Raw genomic sequence first — 23,063 nt, forward strand, 5'->3', positions numbered from 1 at the left:
GGGAGGGCAGGAAGATGTGTCTGCCTATTTTTTTTGCATTAAAAGGAAAAATGGAGTTAAGCTCCAATGGATTTTTTTCATTGGAGAGGTGAAAGGCGGTGCCTCCATCACCTTGGCGACAGCAGGGGATGGGCAGGGATTCCTGAACCTTGATTTGTGAGGGGTGGTCGCTGCTGCTCTGATCTTGGCCTCTGGGGAGTGTTTCCTGGCTTGGGGTGGAGATGGGAACAGCTGTGGGAGCCAGATCCCACAGATCTGGAGAAGGTTCTGGGGAGACTCTTAGAGCCCCTTCCAGTGCCTAAAGGGGCTCCAAGAAAGCTGGAGGGGAACTTTGGACAAGGGCCGGGAGGGACAGGACAAGGAGGAATGGCTTCCCACTGCCAGCGGGCAGGGTTAGATGGGGTTATGGGAAAGAATTCTTACCTGTGAGGGTGGGGAGGCCCTGGCACAGGTTGCCCAGAGAAGCTGTGGCTGCCCCTGGATCCCTGGGAGTGTCCAAGGCCAGGTTGGATGGGGCTTGGAGCAACCTGGAATAGTGGAAGGTGTCCCTGCCCATGGCAGAGAGTAGAACAAGATGAGCTTTCAGGTCTCTTCCAACCCGATCCAGTCTGGGATTCTGTGGTTTTGGATCAGGGATCCACCTCCTTCCATATCCTCTGGCTTCCTCAGGTCCTTGATTGAAGGGGAATGGGGATCTTTTGGGGACCCCCTTTCCCAATCCAGGCATACAGCAGATCCTGTCAGCTGGAGCTGTTCGTGTCTCCTGGCCAGAAAGTGGGGCGACTCTGGGCTCCCTGATCGCTGTACACCCACCCAACACCCAGGTAGCCCCTTTGAACTGTGTGGGGGTCCCAAAAGACTGCGATGTTCCCTGGGTCCTCTGTACCCTGGAGTGCTGGAGTGGGGACGGGGGGAGCTAAAATGTCGCGGCGCGACAGGATGAGGTTGGGCTGAGCCCGCAGCCGGGCACGAATTTGCCATTTTTTGCCTTAAAACCTCAGCGAGGCCACCTGGCCCTTTAAGAGGTCTCCCACTTCCAGCCGAATGGGGGCGCTGCTCCGCGGCCCGCTCCGGTCCTCCGCCGTCCCGGCATGCACTGCGCCCCTAACCCTAACCACCCCACCACCCCCCGCCTCTTTTCCCCCATCATTTCCCGCCATTGTGCCTGGGCGCGCGCGGTGCCGCGTGACCGGGCGGGGGGAGCGCGAGGCGGCGGGCCCGGGCCATAGAGACGCGCGGCCGGGGGGGGTGGGGTGGAGATGGTGGGATAGAGCGTCCCCCCGCCCCGCCGGCGGCCGCCCCGAGTCCGCCAGGGCCGCCCCGAGCCCGCCGGGCCCGGACAAAGCGCCGCCGCCTCCCGCCCCGCCCCGCCCCGCCTGCAGCCCCGCCGCGGAGCCATGTCGGCTAGCAGCCTCCTGGAGCAGGTAGGACTCCCCCCCCCCCCCCCGCGCCGATACCGGCACGGCCCTGCTGGGCGCGGCCGCGGCTCTGGGCCTAATAGGGGTTGCGCCCCGGGCCGGGCCGGGCGGCGGCTGCGGCCTCGTTCCTCTCCCGTCGCAGGGCCGCGCTCCATTGTGATGCGGCCGGGCCGGGCCTGTCCCCTCGGGGCTCGACCCTGCCGGGCCGGGTCTATCCCTGCCGGGCCTTGGCTTCCCCCGCCGCGACGGGTCTGTTTACCCACCCCAGTTCTGTCCTCCCTTCACTGGGCCGGGTCTGTATCCCCATGCGAGCCGGGTCTGTTCCTCTGACTCACCGCTTTCCCTTTTTCTCTTCCCACGTCGCTGCTGTCGCGCCAGAGACCCAAGGGCCAAGGCAACAAAGGTGAGATGCCGGGGGGCCGCGCGGGCCTGGCTGGGAGCGGGAGGATCCCGCAGCCGCGAGAGCGGGGGGTCTCCCTAAAACCTGCCGGGAGGGAAATAAACCCTGCGACCAGGCCTGGCTGCTGGGCTAGGGATAGTTTGCAGGTGATGCCTGTGCGGTGGGAAAGTGTCTGTGTGCCGTGGGCTGAGCGTGGTGTATTAGAATTGGTAAAAGTTCATTACATTCTAGGGTTTGGCTTTAAATACTTCAAGCTGATAATAATGGGAGCTTATTGCATAGGTTTTTCTAACGTTACGCATCTTTTCTCAGTGCAAAACGGCTCTGTGCACCAGAAAGATGGGTTGAATGATGATGATTTTGAGCCCTACCTGAGTCCCCAGGCCCGCCCGGTGAGTACTTGCTGCAGGCAGGAGCACCAAGAGCAGCAAAGTTTCCTGCTGCTCCAAGGGAGGGAAGTTTGGCCTCCTTGTATGTTCCCCATCTCTACTGATTGCATTTTGATGTTTGCTCGCTGCCTTATGTTCTATCCTATACCTGCATTTCTGCTGGTAGAAAGCATTGACTGCCCTTAGATTGTGGTGGGTGAGGTAGGAAGGTTTTTAGCAACTTTCTGAGGCTGTGAGAGCTTCCTAGAGTTGGTGTCCAGCTCTTTTTTTTCAACGTGACTGTCTCAAAGTCACCATTTCTGCTCTTTCAGTTTTAGCGTTCTGCCTACATTGGTTTCTGGTTCTTTACACTAGAGAAATGTGCTGAGTTGGGTTGTGAAGTTGCTTCACAGAAGACTATTGCTGACTTTTAGAGGATCAGATCAACCTTCTTACCTCAACACTAAGTCAAGTGATGATGCCAGTCAGGGGGGTTTCTCTTGTTTTTCACCAAAAAAAAAAACAAAAACAAAACCAAAACAAAACCAAAAAAACAAACGAACCCAGAGCCCACATGTGATACAAGTGTTGAGACTTTCTGAGAACTTCAATTACAAGTTGAGCCATAGAGTTTTGGAGTTTTGTGACCAGATCCTGGAAGTCAAACTTGCAGCTACTTTTCCTCTTCACTTTCTCTTAGAGTAACAGCACTGTTAACTGGTGTTTGTTTGTTTTCCTTAATGAGCTGCAGGGAATGACACAGAACAGATGGAGTTCAGCTGATGTACAACTGTTTATAGATAAACATCTGTAATAGCACTGGAGCAGTCAGGTATTCTCTTGGCTTCTCTTTCCAGTTGTGATCAGTAAAAATAAGCTGTTCTGGTTTCCCCTTATTGTATTTTTGCATATTTTTACTAGTCAGTACATTATTTATTTCATGTAAACATGATGCATGTTTTATTGGAACACAGGAACAGATTACTGTCTCAGTTAAATTTCAGCAAGCATTTTCCTAGTTTGTGCTAAAGATCTGAGGATAAGTATTCTTTGTCTGTCAGCTGTTCATAATCTTCAGAATTCAGCCTGTCCATCAAGACAACTCACTGCATTCAAACCCCTGAAAAGTTACAAGCCTAAATTGAGCCTTCATAGGGTGAGAGAACATTATTGCTTTCTCAAGTCTTGAATAAAAGCAGCTACTTTCCTAGTAGCTGTCGTTCAATGCTGATTTTTTCTGTCTCAGCTATCAACATCCCTAATTCCCAGCTTCTTTCTGAATATGGATGTATTTCATACAAACTTGCAGTTTTATTTAAGTTTCCTAAACACAAAAAGGTTTACTATAATTTTGAAGCAACACAGTATTTTACATGTTTTGATGAAGCATTTCTGGATCTTTAATTTCTTTCAGCGTGTCTCAGGCTGGTGAAAATTCATTTTAAAAATAAGGAAGTGGTTGAAATGTGCCCCAGGAGGCAGAAACTGAGCTGGAGCAAGGTGAAACCACCAAGTTAACTTGGAGTGGAACTTTTGAGTGACTCTCAGTTCCTTGTTGTGCTGTGTAGAGCCCAAAACCTCCAGAGCTCGGTCTGGAGGGAGGCAAAAATGCATAGGTATCCAAGGGTACCCCTCTTTGGTGGAGATGGGAAAGGGAGTAAGAGAAACTGCTCTGAATAATTGAATTAAATGAGTTTTGGAGTTGCTTCTTGAGCTCTCTATGCACCCGTGAGGTAACCATGTTGTAAAGTCTCACTGCTCCTTATTCCCCACCTGCTCTTTCAGGCGTGACTCTTACTTGTTAGTTCCCACGAGGTTACTGTGTATTTTAAAGCTCAGATACACAGTAAATGATTTTTTAACCCTTTAAAAACCAAATGCTCAACAGCAAGGCTCACTGAGACTCTTGGTCTGAGGTGAAGAGGAACAGTGAATTTGAGGAAATAACTGTGCGAAGAGTCTTAGTCATGGAGAGAATGAGAAGCTGCTAGAGTTTTATTTGCATGGTAATCAGCAAGTGTGTCAGTTGTGCGAGGGCAGGGGAGCAGAGCAAGATGCCATGTTTGATAACAAAGCAGTGTTGGAGATGTTCATGTGGAGAACAGCAGTGACTGTGTCCCAAATCTGCTCTGAGCTTCTTGTGCTCAACTCTTGAACTGTTCTGCTCCCTTCTTACTACCTGTATGCAGGTGCTTAGTATTCTGCAGGTCATAACTTAATACACCTTGCGTTAGATATCTCAAAGCTGAACATAATTGACAAGTGGGAAAAGATTTTGAGGTGACAAGCAGAAAGTTTTTTTTTTTAAACTGGCAGTGATGTGCTTTGAGTGCTCCTGTGGAGAGAAAATGGCTCTGCCTCAGATTTAGGGATGGGCCAGCATGTTCCTGTTTCTTTAAAGCTGAGTTCAGGAGACAAAATGTTACTCTTACCATTGAGGCGATACACTTTTGAAGTGACTTTGCTGGCTCAAAATAGTAATAGGAAGTTTTAAGTTTCATTTGCCTTACAAGTTAGTGTCAGTGTTGGTGCTCTTGAACGTATTGAGTCCTGGGTTTAGCAGGATGGAGTTCCTGAGTTAGTAAAACCCTGGATGAGAGTGCGGTTTTTTTACTGATTTGCTTTTGGGAGACCTTTTTGAAATCAAAGGTTGAAGAGAGCATCTCTGAGTTTTCAGGCAGTCTCTGAACACATGGTGTTAAATAATTCCTATTAATTTCTGTAAAGCTGGGGCTTGGTTAGCCCCAAACCTGTTGCTTTCCTGTAAGTAGAAGGTAGAATGGCAAATCAGCTATTTCTGGAGAGTGCCAGAGCCATCTTGAGAGACTCTCTGGGTTTCAGCATGGCATAAAATCCTCTGGGAGCTGCGCTTGGCACGTGAGTATGTGATTCAACGAAAAATGGAGCAGAGCCTGCTGCAAGCCAAGCTTTTAGTTGGGAACTGCACGTACCTTTGATCTCATCTGTACTGGGCTAGTTTGTTAGGGGCTGGGCAGCTCGAGGCCACTGCTCACAGGTTCAAATTACTCAGGATGATATCCATTAGCAGGACTGTAACCACTCCCCAGAGGGGACCTGGGTTTGAATGGGGAATGACAGATGTTTTTCATGTAAGCAAATCTTGGGGATGTGTGACTTCCCTAATTGTCAAATTAGGCATTTGTTTTTTGTAACCTAAAGACTACTTGGATGTTAAAAGGGAGATCAAGGCATGGAGATGGGTTTTTTTTTGACTTCTGGATTTGAAACCTGTTTGTGCTGGTGCTGTCACTGTGCTGCAAAAGGCTTCTGTTGATTATTTCCCATTTTCAGGTAATTTTCAGTGTGTGCCCACAGCACTGGAGGAGTTCGTGTTTTGAGAAGTAGGCTTTAAGTCCCTGTTTGTTTGCAATTGCTTGGAATATTGTGAAGTATGGAACTTTAAATTGTAGGAATAAAGCTGTTTTCATGGCTAGTAAGTTTAAGGAAAGCAATCAGGGACACTCGTGATTTTCACAGCGTGTTTCCACTGAATCCTTTTCTTTCTTATTCCCCATCTCTCTGCATTCTTTCCCCACGTCCTCCCTGGAACACCCTAATAAGGGTTAAGTATGTTACACAAGCAGGAAAAACCCTTGCTGGAAGTAGCTACTAGCAGAAGATGATACTTGGATGCAAGATACTGGATTTATAGCCTGAGCAGTAAGCTCAGTGTCCAGTGTATGTCACAAACACCACACACTCCCCTCTTGGCATGGGAAGCTTTGTCTTTAACCTTTCTGGCAATGGAACAGGTTTTAGAGCCCTTCTGACAAAGGAGGTGTTCAAGGCTGGGCCTATTTATCTGCCCAGCCCTAAAGTAGGGAGGAGTAGGGCATGGGAAGTCTAAGCTGCTTTTACTCCTGGTCCCTTAAAATTGGTTCAACTGCTTCTAACAATTCAGTGCTTATGTTTTTGTGGTTTTCTTTCAGAATAATGCATACACTGCAATGTCTGATTCCTACTTACCAAGCTACTTCAGTCCCTCCATTGGATTCTCCTACTCCTTAGGCGAAGCTGCCTGGTCCACAGGGGGAGACCCCCCCATGCCCTACCTGACTTCATATGGACAGCTGAGCAACGGGGAGCCTCACTTCCTCCCCGATGCCATGTTCGGGCAGCCAGGGACCCTTGGCAGTACTCCATTCCTTGGGCAGCACGGCTTTAACTTCTTTCCAAGTGGAATTGACTTTTCGGCTTGGGGGAATAACAATTCTCAGGGACAATCCACTCAAAGCTCTGGCTACAGCAGCAACTACGCCTATGCTCCCAGCTCACTGGGAGGGGCCATGATTGATGGGCAGTCAGCCTTTGCCAACGAGACCCTGAACAAGGCTCCTGGCATGAATACCATTGACCAGGGCATGGCAGCCCTCAAGCTGGGCAGCACGGACGTGGTGAGCAGTGTCCCAAAAGTCGTGGGCTCAGCCGTGGGGAGCGGCTCTATCACCAGTAACATTGTGACGTCAAACAGTTTGCCTCCAGCAACGATTGCACCACCAAAGCCGACCTCTTGGGCTGACATTGCCAGCAAACCCGCCAAGCAGCAGCCCAAGCTGAAGACCAAGAATGGCGTTGCAGGGCCAAGTCTTCCACCTCCTCCCATAAAACATAATATGGATATTGGAACTTGGGATAACAAAGGGCCAGTGGCAAAAGCCCCTTCACAAGCCTTGGTCCAGAATCTTGCTCAGCAGCCACCACAGGTGTCTCCGCAGCCTGTGGGCCAGCAGATCAGTAGTAGCCCACCGGTGACCCAGGCTCCGAGTGGGCAGCAGCCGCAGGCACTGCCACTGCCAGCCCCACTGCCTGTGCCACCAGCGCAGCCCACCCGCTGGGTCGCCCCTCGGAATCGTGGCAACGGCTTCGGCCAAAATGGAGTGGATGGTAATGGAGTGGGACAGGCTCAGGCCAGTTCTGGTTCTCCTTCTGAGCCACACCCAGTCTTGGAGAAGTTGAGATCTGTCAACAATTACAACCCCAAGGATTTTGACTGGAACCCAAAGCATGGGCGGGTTTTCATCATTAAGAGTTACTCTGAGGACGATATCCACCGTTCCATTAAATACAACATCTGGTGCAGTACAGAGCATGGCAACAAGAGACTAGATGCAGCTTATCGCTCCATGAATGGGAAGGGCCCTGTATACTTACTGTTCAGTGTCAACGGTAGTGGTCACTTCTGCGGCGTAGCAGAAATGAAATCTGCTGTGGACTATAACACCTGTGCAGGTGTGTGGTCCCAGGACAAATGGAAGGGACGTTTTGATGTCAGGTGGATTTTTGTGAAGGACGTTCCCAACAGCCAGCTGCGACACATCCGCCTAGAGAACAACGAGAATAAACCAGTGACCAACTCCAGGGACACTCAGGAGGTGCCTCTGGAAAAGGCTAAGCAGGTGTTGAAAATTATTGCCACCTACAAGCACACCACCTCCATCTTTGATGACTTCTCACACTATGAGAAACGCCAAGAGGAGGAGGAAAATGTTAAAAAGGTAACATGTTTGTGTGTCTTGTCTGAGTTCTGCGGGGCAAGAGGTGGTGGGCACTGCCTTGCACTGGACAAACTCTGGGGTGTGGACTTACGGGCATTAGTCTGCCTTTTGGCTATCTGCCTCCTTGTACCTGGAACCCACACCCAAATAGTAGCCCATCTTTGGGGAGGAGTATGTCCAGAGAAGCCACCAAGGTGATTAGAGGGATTGAGCACCTCTCCTGTGAGGAAGGACTGAGAGAATTGGGATTGTTCAGCCAGGAGAAGAGAAGGCTTTGGAGTGACCTAATTGTGGCCTTCTAGTGCCTGATGGAAACCCACAGGAAAGATTAAGTGAGACTACTTACAAGGGCCTGGAGAGACAGGACAAGGGGGAATGGTTTTAAATTGACAGAATAGGTTTCGATTGGATAGTAGGAGAAGATTGTTCCCTGTGAGGGTAGTGAGGCCCTGGCACAGGTTGCCCAGAGAAGCTGTGGCTGCCCCTGGATCTCTGGAAGTGCCCAAGGCCAGGCTGGATGGGACTTGGAGCTGCCTGGTCTAGCAGGAGGTGTCCCTGCCCATGGCAGGGAGTCAGAATTAGATGATCTTTAACACCCCTTCCAATCTAAACTCTTCCATGAGTCTATGAAATGGGTGCCAGCACTTGGCAGAGCAGGGTGAGAAGCCTTGGCCAGTCCCTGCCTGTGATTGACTGTGTGTTGGTTATGCTGAATCTCAGCCTTTGCCGAGTGCTGTGATGTAAACAAAATGCATTTCTCTACCATTATCAGCTCTTGGATCGGAGCAGTTTGAAGTTGGAGACTAGCAAGGCAGTTGGGAAGTTGTTAGAAACCCAAGCCGGGTCTTAGAATGGCTGCTAATCCACCCCCTGGCCACAGTGGGGTGAGCATGACAATGTCTCCCTCCACTTGTAAAACCTCCAGAAACAACAGTTCCTGTCCCTCTCCAGGCAATCTAGCCCTCTCCTTAATTATCCTTTCTGTAAGGAGGCTTTGTCTAATGCCCAACCTAAATCTCCCTCACTGCGATTGAAGTCTGTGACTGCTTGTCCTATGGACACGATCGCTGTGTTTCTCGTTGCTCTGTCTGGGGCCGTGGTGGGCTGTCACCTGCATGGCACTGCCAGCAGTGTGGTACATGAGCTGAGCTCCCAACTTACCTTGCAGCTGCTCTCAAATCTTCCCGTCATCATCTACTCCTTAACAATGCATTAATTGAAAATCCTGCCCCAAATTCAGGAACCAGTGGGCTTTGACTCTTACTTGGGTTCAGCTGTAGTAAAGTCACCAGGGGCTGCCCTTCCCCTCAGTGTGGGTCTGGCTTATGTTTGATCAAAATGATAATTATAAAAATTAGCATTAGCACAGCTGGCTGGGAGTTTGCCAAGTTTCCTGATGATCTCTTTAGTTTGAGCAATGTTGAATTTTTCACCCAAGACTTGAAGAACAGAATCAGGAGCTGCAGCTGCTCACTGTGACAGTGAATGCAGTTTTAAATTTCTTAAATATATTTTACACGGAGCAACGTATAAATTATAACACTTAAGCACAAATGTGGTCACTTGCAGTCCTTGGAGAAAGTCTGTAAGGGAGGAATAATAAATGGCAAGGTGTGAAGGTGTAAACTGGTATTTTGTGAGGACCTGATTGTTTTGTGTGATTTCACCTCCTAGAATTGTTTCACTTGTTGTCCAGCCTTTATCTTCCCTGTGAGGGTGAGTAGGCTCTGGTACAGGTTGGCCCCGAGAAGCTGTGGCTGCCCCATCCGTGGAAGTGTTCAAGACCAGGTTGGATGGGGCTTGGAGCTGCCTGGTCTAGTGGAAGGTGTGCTTGCCCATGGCAAGGGGTGGAGCAGGATCATTTGTAAGGTGCTTTCCAACTGAAATCATTATGGGATTCTGTGATACCCTCCAGACCTGACTTCAGGGAGCAACAGTTAGCATTGTTAGAGAGTCAGACCTTGGCATAGTGGGAGAAGGCAGGGGAAGGGGGAAGATGCTCCTTAAGGACAGGTTAGGGATGGATGGTTGAAAAGAGTTAATACTAGGTATGGGTAAGCAGAAGGAGGAGGAAAAGAGAGAAGGCTTTGGGAAAAGCAGACAGAACGATGGGCTCTTCTGGAAGGCTGCTATGTTTGCTGTGTAAAGTCTAAAAATCAGGAATATACTAGAAATGAGGCTTAGCAGTTTTCTTAAAGCTGTAAACTGTCTTTATTCATCTTCCCAGTTGCATTTTGAAGTCTCCTCCCCTGCTTCTTGAGACGTGCTGGTGTGGAGAGTCAAAAGCAGCAGCGATAGTCTGAGTGCCAGTGCTGCCTTTCTGAACCATGTTCTAGTGGATGCAGCAGCAGTTGATTAGGAAAGCGCTCTTTCTCTGCAAAGGAACTTAGTCATAGGTCTTTGGAATTCACAGAGGAGAAAAGGGAGTTGTGTAAACACAGTCGATGTTTGCTCTTTTGCTATTTACTCACCCTGTGTTTCATGCTCCGGGCCCCTGTAACATCCAGCACAGAGGAGGTGACTCTCTGGGCCTTGGTCATTCTTACAGCAGCAGTTTGACCTCCTCAATCACTCACTGACACAGCCTGGAATGTGGTTAAGGTTTCTGTAACTTCTCTTTCATGGTTTCATTGAGGAACAGTTATTTTTGCAGAAGGAAGGTTTTCTTTTTTCTTGGAGTGATTCCTGCCATGGCAGTAGAGGTGCCAAAAAACCCAAACCATGCTCTGTCTGCTTGAAGCATCTCAAGTAATCACCTGAATTTAAAAAAGATATGAGGAACCAGAACTGAAGCACTGGAAGGTTAAAACGCTGCTCTGCCTGCTTTTTGTTCTGGGGAAATTTCATTGCTCCCAGCTCTTTTATTTCTCCTACAGTGTGAGATGTTGATGCTCTGCAGTTGGTGTTCCTTGAAGCTTAAATGTTTCAAGATTTGTCTTGTTTCGAACTTCTCCCAAGCTGCAGTTTTTTCACTCAGCTTCAACTTGCCCAAATCTTTGTCTCATTTGCAGTTTGATTCCAGCTTGCTGCCTGAGCAGATGGATGATCTCTTGTGAAAGTCTGGAAACTCTTGAATATTCTTATATACTTCTCACTGTTAGTCATTTTTTCAGAATCCACTAAAGCAGGTCCAAGATGTTATATGAAAAATGTATAGTGTTTATGCTGTTTCCATTGTCCGGTGAAGGGAGAGGGGTGGGTAGTTAAGTTCAGTGTTGAAAACACTGAAATAATCCTCTTTCTTTTCCTTTCCTGTTGCCTGTCCCCATCCTCTAAAGCTAATCCCCATTCCTTTTCCATGTGTTGCTTTGCTCTACTAATCCAGTGTTTTAAAAGGTTTGAATATTCTCCTGACCCAAAATGGTGGAGCCACTCGCAGTGCAATCCTGCCCAGAGCAGTCTTGAAACCCAGAATAGCTGCTTTTATGGTAGAGCTTGTCACTGGCTTCTTCCCTGTAAGAATTATTTTATCTTTGCTTTAAACAACCAAAACAACACCACAAATCCCTGTCCCATGGCCATGCACTTGGATTTCTAGGAATGCTGCGGTGACCTTGGTGTAGAGGTCTCCCATAATGATCGCTTGGTGTGAAAGGTTGACAGCGTGTGTTTTGTGGAAACGCAATCAGTGGAAAACTCCCAAGGGAAGTTTATTTTGATTCTTTCTGCCTGCCCAGGCTTGAGATATTTGGCTATCCCTGGTTCCAGGGATTTTAGGAAGGTTATCTCATGAAAACCAGTGCTGTGTAGAGTACAGGACTTAGTGGTCAGGTTTGCAGCTGAAAAGAGACACTTTGCGCTGGGACTTCTAAGTGTTGAGTCAGACTGAGCTGTGCAGAATGGGAAGGGCTTTGGTGGGGTTTGTCATGATGAGGATCAGCCTCAAAGCACAGAGGTGGGATTGGCCAGATTGGCTCTGTTATTTCTGAAATTGTGCTGCTTTGTGCCTCAGCTGATGGAGTCTGCTGGTTAAAGGAATACTGACAAGTGTCACTCACTGCCTCCTTAAAACATGTGATTTAAGGGAAAACTGAGGGGTGTTGTATGAGCCTGTTTGAAATGGGCAGGCTATTTCACAGTCACTGGAATACATGAATGCTTTCTCATGGATTTTACGAAGCTCTTTTTTTCTTCTTCCCAATTTGTAATCTCAGAGGGGAGGAAGAGAATATTCCCTATAGGGTGGACCAGCACTCTTACCTCCTGCTGTTAGAGTTGTCCTGGAGAATACTGCATTTGCTTTGGCTTTAGCATGTTCCACAGGACAATATTTCTGACTTGAAGATTCAATTCCTGGATATTCCATATCAAGGCAAAGCCATCTGTTCTCTGTGGCAGCAAGGGAACACTCCTTCCACTCACACAGTTCCTTTCATTCGGTGATCCCAGGACTATTTGCTGTTTTCTGCTCCAAATCGTGACCATAGTGAAATCAATTGATTGATACACCAAGTCAGAATTTCTGCTGTGCTGTTCAGCAATGCACATGGTTTCAGTTTATTTCCAGGCTGTTTAAATCCTGTAGGACTGTGTCCATGTTTGTATGTTTGCCCAGGAATGGAGGAAACAAACCATCCTGCTTATTCCAGTGGCTTGGCGCTGGCTGTTTGTAAGGAATATTTTGTGCTTACGATAATTTTAAGCCAGCCTTTAACAACACTCACAGGTATTTTTGCTTGTATTCTAGCTGTGTCTACAGACAGGAGAAAACTGGAGGGAAGACTTAGATCTGTCTGATGCTCTAGTGGGTGTTTTCTGCTGTGAGACTGGGAGCTGTGTTTCCTCAACCCTAAAACAGGAGCCTTTTCACTGCAACTGAAGTGGAATCAGAGCAGTGGAAGAGCAAACCACTTGCACTTGCCTTGTAGTCCTGTCTCTCACTACTAGTGTTGTGTTAGAAGTCTTTAAAGTAATATTTTAATGTAATGTTAATATTAAAAAAGAATATTTAAAGTTGACTTGTTGATGTTAGTTTAAGGGCCTGATGAGATGCACTGTTTAAATTTTTTCAGTTGTTTTACCCCTGTTCATGGCAGAGGGTTGGAACTAGAAGATTTATGAGGTCCTTTCCAACCCAGGCCATTCTAGGATTCAAGGACTGGGATTGGTGTTGGGCCAGTCAGAGAGTGCAGGCCATCTGCAATGGGGTTTCACACCTCTTAGAGGTATGGCGTCAGCCATGGGGAGTTTATTCCACACCCTATTCTTGTGAAGTTGTTCCCAACCTACTTCTTGCCCTCTTGGTGTGGGCAAAGCTTCGTGTTCCCTCACTCCAGATTATCTTGGCTGCATGATTTCAGCTCTGAGCTGCAGAATACCCTGAATTAATTGTTCTTATAAATATGTTAATTGAATTGATTATGAACATATTAATGACTTCAAATTAATGTTTCAAAATTTAAAAAACAAACAAACAAACAAACATTTTTTTCCCTTCAGCAGATGAATTAAGATGAGGGAATGACCTTAAACTGAAGTAGGGTAGATTTAGATTAGCTATTAAGGAGAAAATAATTTCTGTAAGGGTGTTGAGGTCCTGACAGGGGTTACCCAGAGCAGCTGTGGCTGCCTGGATCCCTGGAAGTGCCCAAGGCCAGGCTGGACAGGGCTTGGAGTTGCCTGGTCTAGTGGAAGGTGTTCCTGTCCATGGCAGGGGGTGGAATGGGGTGGGCTTTCATGTCCTTTCCAACCCAAACCAGTCTGTGATTCTGTGATAAATTGTATGTGTATCGCTGGCAAATTGCCTAGAAGCACTGTGGAGGGCTTGGAATGTAGAAAGGAGTGTGTAAGGTGTCAACAGCAGGGGTTGCTTTGGTGTTTTTTTTGCTCCAAGAGTTCTGGATAACTTGCTGGCACCAAGGTTAAGAGCTACTTAGACAGGTATGTGTTTCAGGTTATTCTATTAGCAGCTGCTTCCCCAGGAAAAGTTCTTATGTTCCAAGCAAAACTCTTTGCCATCTGCTTCATTCAGTGAAACCACCAGGGCATGGTCTAGTTCAGCTCCCTGGATTTTTCCCTAGTGCAGAAGTACAGTGGGTCACAAGACATTGCTGAAAACCGATTAGGATCCCAAGAAAACAGTTGAAGCGCATTATTCTGTGGGCAGTCCATCAAGAATAGCTCCATGCACAGTGTTCCTTCCTTGTTCTTATTGAAACTGTAATTCTGCACCAGCTTTTTGCCTGAAAGAAGCTGTTTTCTTCTGTTTCAGATTCATGAAGCTCCTTGGTTTGTGCTCTCACCACAATTAGTCCTCTCATTTTCCTGCAGGTTCTGGTTTGTACCTGGTAGTAATTGTCCTCTCTTACGGCTTTGTGAGTTAATAATTAGTTCTTTAGTGGTACAAACCACTGGAGGCTTGGCAGCCAGAACAGTGCCAGCACTCTGCTCTACCACAGCAGTTCCTAGGGAAGTTAAACAAGGATGGTCATTACCCAAACTGATGGCTAGGATAGAGAGTTTTTGTAGCTCCTTCCAGTGACTAGTGCCCAGTATAAGCCTTTTAAATTGACATATAAGTCATATAACAGAGTGTTTAAGCAGTTAATAATCAACCACTTGGGGTTTGTGCAAGAACTTGGAAATTTCTGATTCTTTATAATTAGTATTTATTTTTTTCTTAAAAGAACAATGCTGAATTGCTTTTTTGTGTGGTTAACTGCAGAGCTATTGTAATGTAATCCCAGTTTGGAAGATTTAGATAAAATCTACCTAAAACTCTTTTCTTTTGTTTCTAATCTTAGGGGGAAAGGAAACCACACTCTTCAGTTTCCTTCTTTGTATCTATGCACGGTGAGGAAAGGCTCTGCTCTCTCCATCTCAGCTCTGTTATTTGTGGTACCATCTGTAAAATACCTTCAGAGAATTTCCAAATTCCAAATCATGATCTCAAAATTAAGGAAATCAAGAAATATTGGTCATCAGCCTTTTGGCTGTTGCAGCCTGATTTGGAGTTCAGCTGATTCCAGAGCCATGTTCTTGATACACTCATATGAGAGAAAAAAAAAAAAAAAATACAAAACTCTGTTCCAGTGAATGTGGCTGTTCCCTTTCAAGTGGCTGTAAAATGACAGGACACGTATAGGGAGTGTTGTCTCTTCTACGTGAGCTTGTGAATTCAGCTCTTCCTGGCTCACAGAAGCAGGCAAATAGCCTCTTGTCCTCTCACAGTACAGAATATTCTCAATAAAGAATATTGTTGTGTCTTTTTCTTAGCATCTTTTCTTAGTGGTGGTAGCATGAAGTGTCTCTTCTGTCTTACTTGGGATGGAGGTGGTGTTTAAGCCTCAAATACCAGGACAGCTGCAGTGGGTCAGATCAAAGTCTGTATAAGTGCATCACGTGGCTGCAGGAGCTGCATGTCCGCTGGGCACAGCGGCACACGTTGCTTGGGTATCCCTGCTGTTTCCACTTAGAAAAAGTCCTGTGTGCAGCTGGCAATAACAGTTGAGACCAACACCTGTGAGGACAGTACAGGCACATATTCATCTCTGAAGGTTTTCTTTCCCTTGAACACTATGTTGGCTTTGGAATTTACATAACCCCAAGGATGTATCTTTGTCTTTATCAGTTAATGATTTTTCTGTCCAAGAGCTCAATGAACTCCTTGAGCATCCACAGGATCAACAGTTCTTCAGCTAATTTATGTGTTGTGTGAGGAAATGCGTCATTTTGATTTGCTTTGAGTCTGCCTCGTGATTCCCCCTTTTCCTTGTGTAAGAAAAGGTGGTGAGCAATTATTTCATTGTTTCCTCTGTGCCTACTCTGCCTTTCCCGTCATCTGTCTTCCAGGCCAGAGAATTAGAGCACAGTGGCTCTGCAGATGGAAATGCTTCTGTCTCTTGCTCATCCCTATTTTTCTTTGGCCCTTTTCCAGTTCTGCTCCATGCCTGTGGAGGTGGAGAGGAGCAAAGCTACACTCTGCTCAGGATAAATCCTGTCTGGGTTTGTATAACAGCACAGTGGTATGTTTTGTTCAGGGTGATATTTACTTTTCTTCAGAGTAGGCAATTTCCTGGAGTTACAGATTGTGTTTCTGATGGTTAATGGTCAGTTTGGAACCTGTAATCTTGGAATTAGGGCAGGGATTTTCTGCACACGCATTGTTTAATTTTTCTCAACCAGGTAGACAAGTGTACCTGTGAAGTTCAGCAGCTTTTTCTGACAAAGTTGTCTGCTTAGTCAACTGCTGTTTTTATTACTCTGAATAGCTTAATATAATCCGTAAACTTGGTCAGTCCCCTTTCTAGATGTTTTATGAGTATGTGGAGCCACAAATTCCACTGAAGCTCTGTGGGTTTTCAGTCCTTGGCATTACACCTGCATGGTGTGACAGAGGGTACTGCCAAGGCTTTAACTCTACAGCAGTGAAGATTTTGAAACATTAAAGTGGAGTTCCTTCCTTTTCTGAAGAGTTTTGTGGCACTTGTGGTAAGACTTCTTGCCTGAGTGATTGCTTAAGGTAACCAAAGTAATGAAATGCATTTCCTTTGTAGTGATGGGGAAGAATAAAGATCTCCCTAGTTGTTGGAAGTGCAGGAGAATTTTCTTTCTTCCTAATGACTGGAAAGGACTTGTGTTATTTTGCTTGTGCTCCAAAGTCAGCCAGTCCCGTTCCAGACTGTGTTGTGAGCCAAGTTGTCCTCCCATGGAATGCCACTGGGAATCCTCCCAGCTTGCTCTGTCTCCTTTGCTCTAAATATTCATGCATGTTCTCAGCTTTTCACCATTCTGTTTCCTGCCCTGTGGGACAAGAGTCCCTATGTGAGAGTAATTATAAATGTTTATGGGAATTGGGCTGCTTTATTCAGGCAATTAAATGTGATGTTTAAGCAAGAGGAGGTTTGTTCTTTGCAATTGATTATATCAGTTTTAAAAGGTGCCTGGAAAGATTCTGGGGAACAGCAGTGTGCCTGAGGATATCCAATAGCTCGGACCACCTTGTGTAAACTCTCCTGTAGAGGAAAAGCCTTGGCTGTCTTCATGCCCTTCTTGTCCCAGACTGGTTGCTCTGACATGGAAATTAGGTGTCCAAGGCCTTGTATTTCTTCTTGGCTCCTGCTTGTTCAGTGATGTGAGTTTGCCCTGTTTAGAGTTCTGTGGATATTTGGGTTTGCTGTGTTAGATTTTGATCTGTAGAACAAAAGGCCTGTCCTGCTATGACAAAGAATCACTTTTATTTGCATTATCTCCTGTCTTCCTCAGTGCTGAGCCCCATTAAGTGAATGGGAGGTAGGATGAAGGTGTCAGGCTATAACAAGATCACTACCTGATTTTTATCCCCTTTTCTATACTAGGATGTAGCTTTTTTTTGTAACCCTGATGGCTTTCTAATGCTGTCAACAGAAAAAGTCATGTTTGGTTTGTAAACACTGGGACTTGAGACTGCTTGTGGAGCATAATATACAAGTGATGGATTATCCATCATTTGTGCTGTGTCTTCCTTGAGCAGATCCTGCTGGAAGGGCCTCGGGCTGCAGTAACTCCTGATTTCTAAGACAATGATCTAAGATGTCTGCCTTGGAGACACAGGCATATGGAAATCCCGCTGGGTTGTTTGGCTGGGATTGCATCAAACAGCAAAGTGCAACACCACAGGCTGAGTGGGGCTGTTGAGGTGCTTGATCAGTGAGTGAGTGTGTGTGTGTACACCAAGGCCAGAGTTTGATTACAGGCTCTCCAGGAATGGTCACAGGCCCCAAGGCTGCCAGAGCTCCAGAAGCATTTGGACAATGCTCTCTAACACAGGGTGGGATTGTTGCGGTGTCCTGTGCAGGGCCAGGAGCTGGACTTGATGATCCTTGTGGGTCCAGCTCAGTATTTTCTGATTGGGTGTCTTAGCCTTTTGCGGAATGTTACTGGGAGTTCCAGTGCTCCAATGAAGGAATTGCCTGCTGTTTCCTCTGTGGGCCGGCACTGGGTGAGCGATGCCTTTTGCTTTGAGGACTTTCTCAGGCCGAACTGAGACTGTGCCTGGCCTGGTCTGCCCAAGGGCTTTGGGCTGTGCTGCAGCTCAGGCAGGTCCCAACAAACTAGGGTTTGTGTGCTGCGCAGCTGGGAGCTGTGCCCTGGCTTCTTCTCCAGGTCCTCCTTTGGCTTAGTGTGCTATTTCCCTCTGTGGTGTGACAATAAAATCCTTACCTTTGCTGGGAGTGTTAATGCTGAACCTTGGTTGTCAATCAAGGTAAGAGCCTCTGAACAAATGGGCAGTGTTGTCTCTCATTGTCATTTTGTCAGGTACAAACACTTGATCCTTTTGTTGTTGGCTCCCCTGCAGTGTGAATATATAAGGTGATCTCATATTGCTCAGTTGCTGTTAACAGGACCTGGCTTGTGACATGGCTGCAGCCCCTGCGGACAGTAGTGACAGGACTGAAGTCGCTTTGAGTGATATGATCAGAGAGAGCTCCTGTTTGCATACTTGCCCTATGTGAGCTTGGTGTCAGCACAGGATTTGAGCTGTGGCACGTATCAGCCATTCCCATGCCATGCTGCTCTTGCCCTTCCTGTTCCTGGAGGGGTTTGATGGATGCGGATGAGTCTGAGCAGGTGTCCTTCTTGCTTCTCCCATATGGATCAATAAGATATGACCCAAGTTTAATGAAAGTGCAGCCAAAGGGCATAAAACACTTCCTGATGGAATCCCTTTGATCTCCAGGGATTGTATCCCAGAGTAAAGCTCAGTGTGTGCATGCAGATGCTACTTTGTCTTCTGGAACTGTCACGTAGCTGGGTGGGCTGTGACACACTGTTACATAGCCTGTGGATTTGGACGAGGATGAGCCAGGAAGGACAAATGTTTGCAATGTGGTTGAGCCTTGCTGTGTGTTCTGGTAGATCTGGCTGGTGGTTGAATGCTCACTGTAACACCCCAAGGACAAGATGTCTTGGATCCCTCTGCTCCACTCAGATGACATCTTGCATGTAGTGCTGCATTCAGCTCTGGGGATTCCAGCATCAGAAGGATGTGGAGCTGCTGGAGAAAGTCCAGAGGAGGCCACAGAGATGCTCTGAGGGCTGGAGCCAGGCTGGGAGAGCTGTGGGTGTTCACCTGGAGAAGAGAAGGCTCTAGAGGGACCTCAGAGGCCCTTCTAATGCCCAAAGAGGCTCCAAGACAGCTGAAGAGGGACTTTGGACAAGGAATGGAGGGACAGGACACAGGGAATGGCTTCCCACTGCCAGATGGGATATTGGGAAGTGATTGTTCCCTGGGAGTGTGGTGAGCCTCTGGCACAGGATGCCCAGAGAAACTGTGGCTGCCCCATCCAGATTAGACAGGGCCTGGAAGAAACTGGTCTAGTGGAAAGTGTGCCTGCCCATGGCAAGATGAGATTTCAGCTGTCTTCTAATCCAAACCAGTTGGATTCTGTGGTTTTGGATCAGGGATCCACCTCCTTCCATATCCAGCCACCTTTCCTCCATTTCCCTCTGTCTTGTTCCTTGAGGCAGCCTCTTGACTGAAGGGGAATGGAGACCTTTAGAAAGCCCCTTCCCCAATCCTGGTTTACAGCAGGTCTGAAGCAAAGATGTTCACTTTGATCCCCTCTCTTAGCTTGGCGACATGGGGGACATCTGCTCTAGCCTCCGTTCTGACACACTGGTATTTAAGGGGGGATTTTCCCTGGGGTTGGCTCCTTATTAGCTGCACACAGGCCTTCGGAGCAGCATCATCTTCTCAGCAAGAACAGGTGATTGCTTGGGGTCCAGCTGCTCAGCTAACAGGGTGATGTGTGCAGCAGGAACCTTGGCCACTGTCCCAGCCCAAGACCTGGCCCTGGAGATGCACAGGGCATGATTGAACATGGCAGCCAGTTTATCCCATGTCTGCATTTGGGAAGTGGTGACATTAGCTTAAGCAGTTGCAGCTGCTTCCCAAAGGGATACGTGACATTGCCATCTGTCCCTGTGTATCGTAACATGCTGGCTGCTGAACCAGGAGCAGGCCTTGGCACCTTCCTTTGGATTTGTGGCTCTCCCTGCGGTGCTTCTTGTGCTCTGTGTTCAGGCCTGGCTCCGCTTCCCACCCTGGCAGTTGGATTTTGCTGTGCTGTAGTGGTGTTTTGGCAATGAAAGCACCTGCAACAGACTTGGGCAGACTTACAGGAAAAGGGGAATTAAATTGACTTATTTGGGTAACTGTTCTTGATGAGAATGTGTGCCTTCATCTGATTCCTGTCCCCAGAAGACAGCAGAGGATCATGCTGGCCTTGCTCTGCGTCCTGCAGAGGAATTGGAGGTGAAGCCTCCTTGGGTGTGTGGCTGAGAGGCCAAAGCCAGTAGTAGTGTTCTGAGCTGGAGGCCAGGCCTCCCTTTTTGGGAAGGTTTCTAAGGATAGATGGCTGCACATGCTGTTGTCCCAGGATTGAAACTGCTTGGGGATGGGCTCTCCCTACATTCAGCAGTGGCAAAGGATGGGGTTTCCTGTAGCAGCCTGTGTGCTTGTTGCAGAGGTTGTGTGAGCTGCCAAGATGGGAAGGTACCTCCCATCAGCACGTTAGTTAGCATGGGACCATGGGAAGCAGGCAGGGGACTCTGTTGCTGCCCATATTTCAGGTGATACAACTCCGGGCAGAGCAGCTGACATGCACGGAAACATCCTGAGCTGAACCAAAGCACTGGGTTCAGAGCCCTGACAGCATCTCTTCTCTGAGTGAAGAGGGAAAACCTGCTGTACCTGTGGGTACCTGCTGCAGGTACGGCTTTGCTGTGAAAGTGGGATGGACTTGGCACCTCTCGGACTGGCTGGGTGGTGATGGACTCACTCTGCAGGAGCCGGAGCCCTGGAGTGCATGTCATGCCTAGGCTACAAGGGACCTGCCTGTCTTCAGGGAAGAGGCAGAGCCAGGGAGAAGCATCAGCTCAGGGCCCTCTGGCCGCTGACAGGTTTCATTTCTGAGCTGGTGTCTTATGATCTGGGAATGACACTTCAAACACCTCATAACCCTTTGGGGAAGCCTGGACCTGCTTCTGTGAGAGCTTCTCCGTTAAACCCAAACAGAAGTCAGAAGAGATGGGTACGGAGTGCTGAGAACAGCAGAGAGGGGTGGCAGCCTTTGGTGTCTGGGGGTATTTGGTGCTGTGCTGCCTCTTTGTTCTGGTGTTTGGACAGGGTGTTTCCGCAGTGCTGGAGGAATACCTGGGGTGATAGCAGCAGTCAGTGGGAACTTCCTGTCAAGTTCTTGTTTTTTGAGCGAGATACCATCAAGTTGTGTCAGGGGTATCACAGGGAGGTTTTATGCTGGGGGCTGGGACTGTTTCAGTCCCTGCAGACCAAGGCTGATGTCAGTGCTGCCGGGGTTTGAGCTCCAGCCTACTTTGATGCCTACGTGGGAGTTCAAGTGGTGTTTTTCCATAGAATCATGGAATGGTTTGGGTTGGAAGGGACCTTAAAGACCATCTCATTCCAATGCAGATACACTTTCTTCTAGACCAGGCTGCTCCAAGCCCTGTCCAACCTGGCCTTGGACACTTACAAGGATAAGGCAGCCACAGCTTCTCTGGGCACCCTGTGCTAGAGCCTCACCAGCCTCACAGGGAAGAATTTCTTCCCAAGATCGCACCTTAACCCTGCCCTCTGGCAGTGGGAAGCTATTCCTCCTTGTTCTGTCCCTCCAGGCTCTTGTTCAAAGTCCCTCTCTAGCTTTCTTGGAGCCCCATTAGGCACCAGAAGGGGCCTCAGAGGTCTCCCTGGATGAACACCCCCAGCCTATCTCCAGAGCAGAGGGGTTCCAGCCCACAGATTTCTGTTTCTGTGGTCTCCTCTGGACTTCCTCCAGCAGCTCCACATCCTTCTGATGTTGGAATCCCCAGAGCTTGATGCAGCTCTGTAGGTGGTGAATCAACTGAGATGAGAAAAAAAGGAGAATGAGGAGCTGTTTGACCTCAGCAATGTCACATCTCTGCAATAACTGGATGCAGTGGCAGCACTTCTTTTGACAAGAACAATGCTCTTTTCCTGACTTTGCTGGCTATGGGACAGGCTCCATGGGAGAACCATATCTTGGAATGCTGATGTGTAACAGTGGTGAATAAAACTGCTCTCAGTTAATATGATCTGTTTTTTTTTTTGTTTGGTTTTTTTTTTTTTTTTGTTTTGTTTTTGTTTTGTTTTGGTTGTTTTGGTTTTTTTGTTTTTTTTTGCAGGAACGCCAAGGCCGTGTCAAGTAAAAGGCCATTCCTCCGGCACAGATTGCAGCAGAGATTGCATCCCAGCTGTCTTTCAGAGAGAGAAAAGGAGCAAGAGTATCCCAGAGAGAATTAGGACTTTTTTTTCTTAATTCCTTTGACTTCAAAAAGACTTTTACAAACTTCCAATTAAAAAAAAAAAAGTATTGGAATATCACAAGGACTAAAAAAACCAAAAACAACAACAACAAAAAAATCCCTTCTAGGTAGAGTAGAGGTAAAACCTGTCCCCTTTCTTTTGGCTTTGGTTGTGATTTCAGAGCGTACGCTTTGGTTTTGTCTTTTTACTATGGTTTTGGATTTTCAAGTCCTTAAGTGGCATATGCATTTTTTTTTTCTCTAATTTTTAAATCCCACTGTTTCTCCTCCTTCCACCCTAATGGGCCTCCTTCCCAGGTTTCGATATTTGCACTTGGAACATTGAATTATAACATCCACCATGCAGAGTGGAGTAACTTTATTTTTTTTTTTTCTTTCCCCGGACCAGAAGAGGAGGAATTCTATGAGGAAGTTGGGGTTTTGGCCTAAGAAGAATTGAAAAGAAAACTGTCCACGAGGTTATGTCTTAAAGGTGGTTCATTTTTCTCTGACCCTTTGTTACTCAAAAGTCAAGTACTAGGAGTCCTAAGAAATGTTCTGTTCTTGTGCATTATATAGATTTAAAAATTAGGTCTGGATGAATTTGATTTTTTGAAAGCTGAGAACAGTGGTAAAAACTTGTCTTGTTTACAGGAAAATGAATTTTGGACAATAAAAAGCCCAAAACAAACCAAGGAAGAAAAATTGTAAAATGTGTAGTGACTATGTTTCAGTTTCTTGTTAAGCGAATGAGGACTGGGCATTGCCTTTCTTTTCACCATTAATCACTTCTCAGTAATAAATGTGAGATCCTGTTGAGCATCATTGTTGTCTCCTGCTCCCTTCCCTGTGCTGTCAGCTCCTTGGATAACAACTATTGGAAAAGTACCTGAAAAGGAGTTTGAAGTAGGGTGCTCTCACCTTGGCATCCCCAGCTCAATCCTGGGGCTGTTCCAAGCCCTTTGGGATTGTTGTGGCTCCCTAGTGTCACCTGGCTCCAGATGTGAGGGGCAGTGCCCACCTGGCCTTGCTCCCAGGATTCCTTCCCATGTCATGGGTAAGTTGGGGATGATCCAAGCTCCTTCCAGGTGTGGGAAAT

At 47.4% G+C, this 23,063-nt stretch overlaps 1 protein-coding gene across 4 annotated transcripts; it reads left to right on the forward strand.

Moving 5' to 3' along the window:
* Window positions 1-1,163: 1,163 nt before the first annotated feature.
* On the forward strand, window positions 1,164-22,789 carry YTHDF2 (YTH N6-methyladenosine RNA binding protein F2). 4 transcript variants are annotated; one of them, XM_053998737.1, is made up of 6 exons: window positions 1,164-1,424; window positions 1,797-1,821; window positions 2,131-2,210; window positions 6,137-7,702; window positions 13,914-13,978; window positions 14,446-14,922. In XM_053998737.1, the coding sequence occupies exons 1-6, from the start codon at window positions 1,398-1,400 to the stop codon at window positions 14,735-14,737; spliced, it is 2,055 nt and encodes a 684-aa protein (XP_053854712.1). In that variant the 5' UTR covers window positions 1,164-1,397; the 3' UTR covers window positions 14,738-14,922. The 4 variants fall into 4 exon arrangements, with proteins under 4 accessions (XP_053854712.1, XP_053854713.1, XP_053854714.1 ...); XM_053998739.1 differs by having other exon boundaries at window positions 1,171-1,424; window positions 13,914-13,989; window positions 14,446-14,565; XM_053998738.1 differs by lacking the exon at window positions 14,446-14,922 and having other exon boundaries at window positions 1,166-1,424; window positions 13,914-14,371.
* Window positions 22,790-23,063: the final 274 nt, after the last annotated feature.

The sequence above is a fragment of the Vidua macroura genome, chromosome 25 (assembly GCF_024509145.1).
Source record: "Vidua macroura isolate BioBank_ID:100142 chromosome 25, ASM2450914v1, whole genome shotgun sequence".
In the NCBI taxonomy this organism is placed as follows: Eukaryota; Metazoa; Chordata; class Aves; order Passeriformes; family Viduidae; genus Vidua; species Vidua macroura.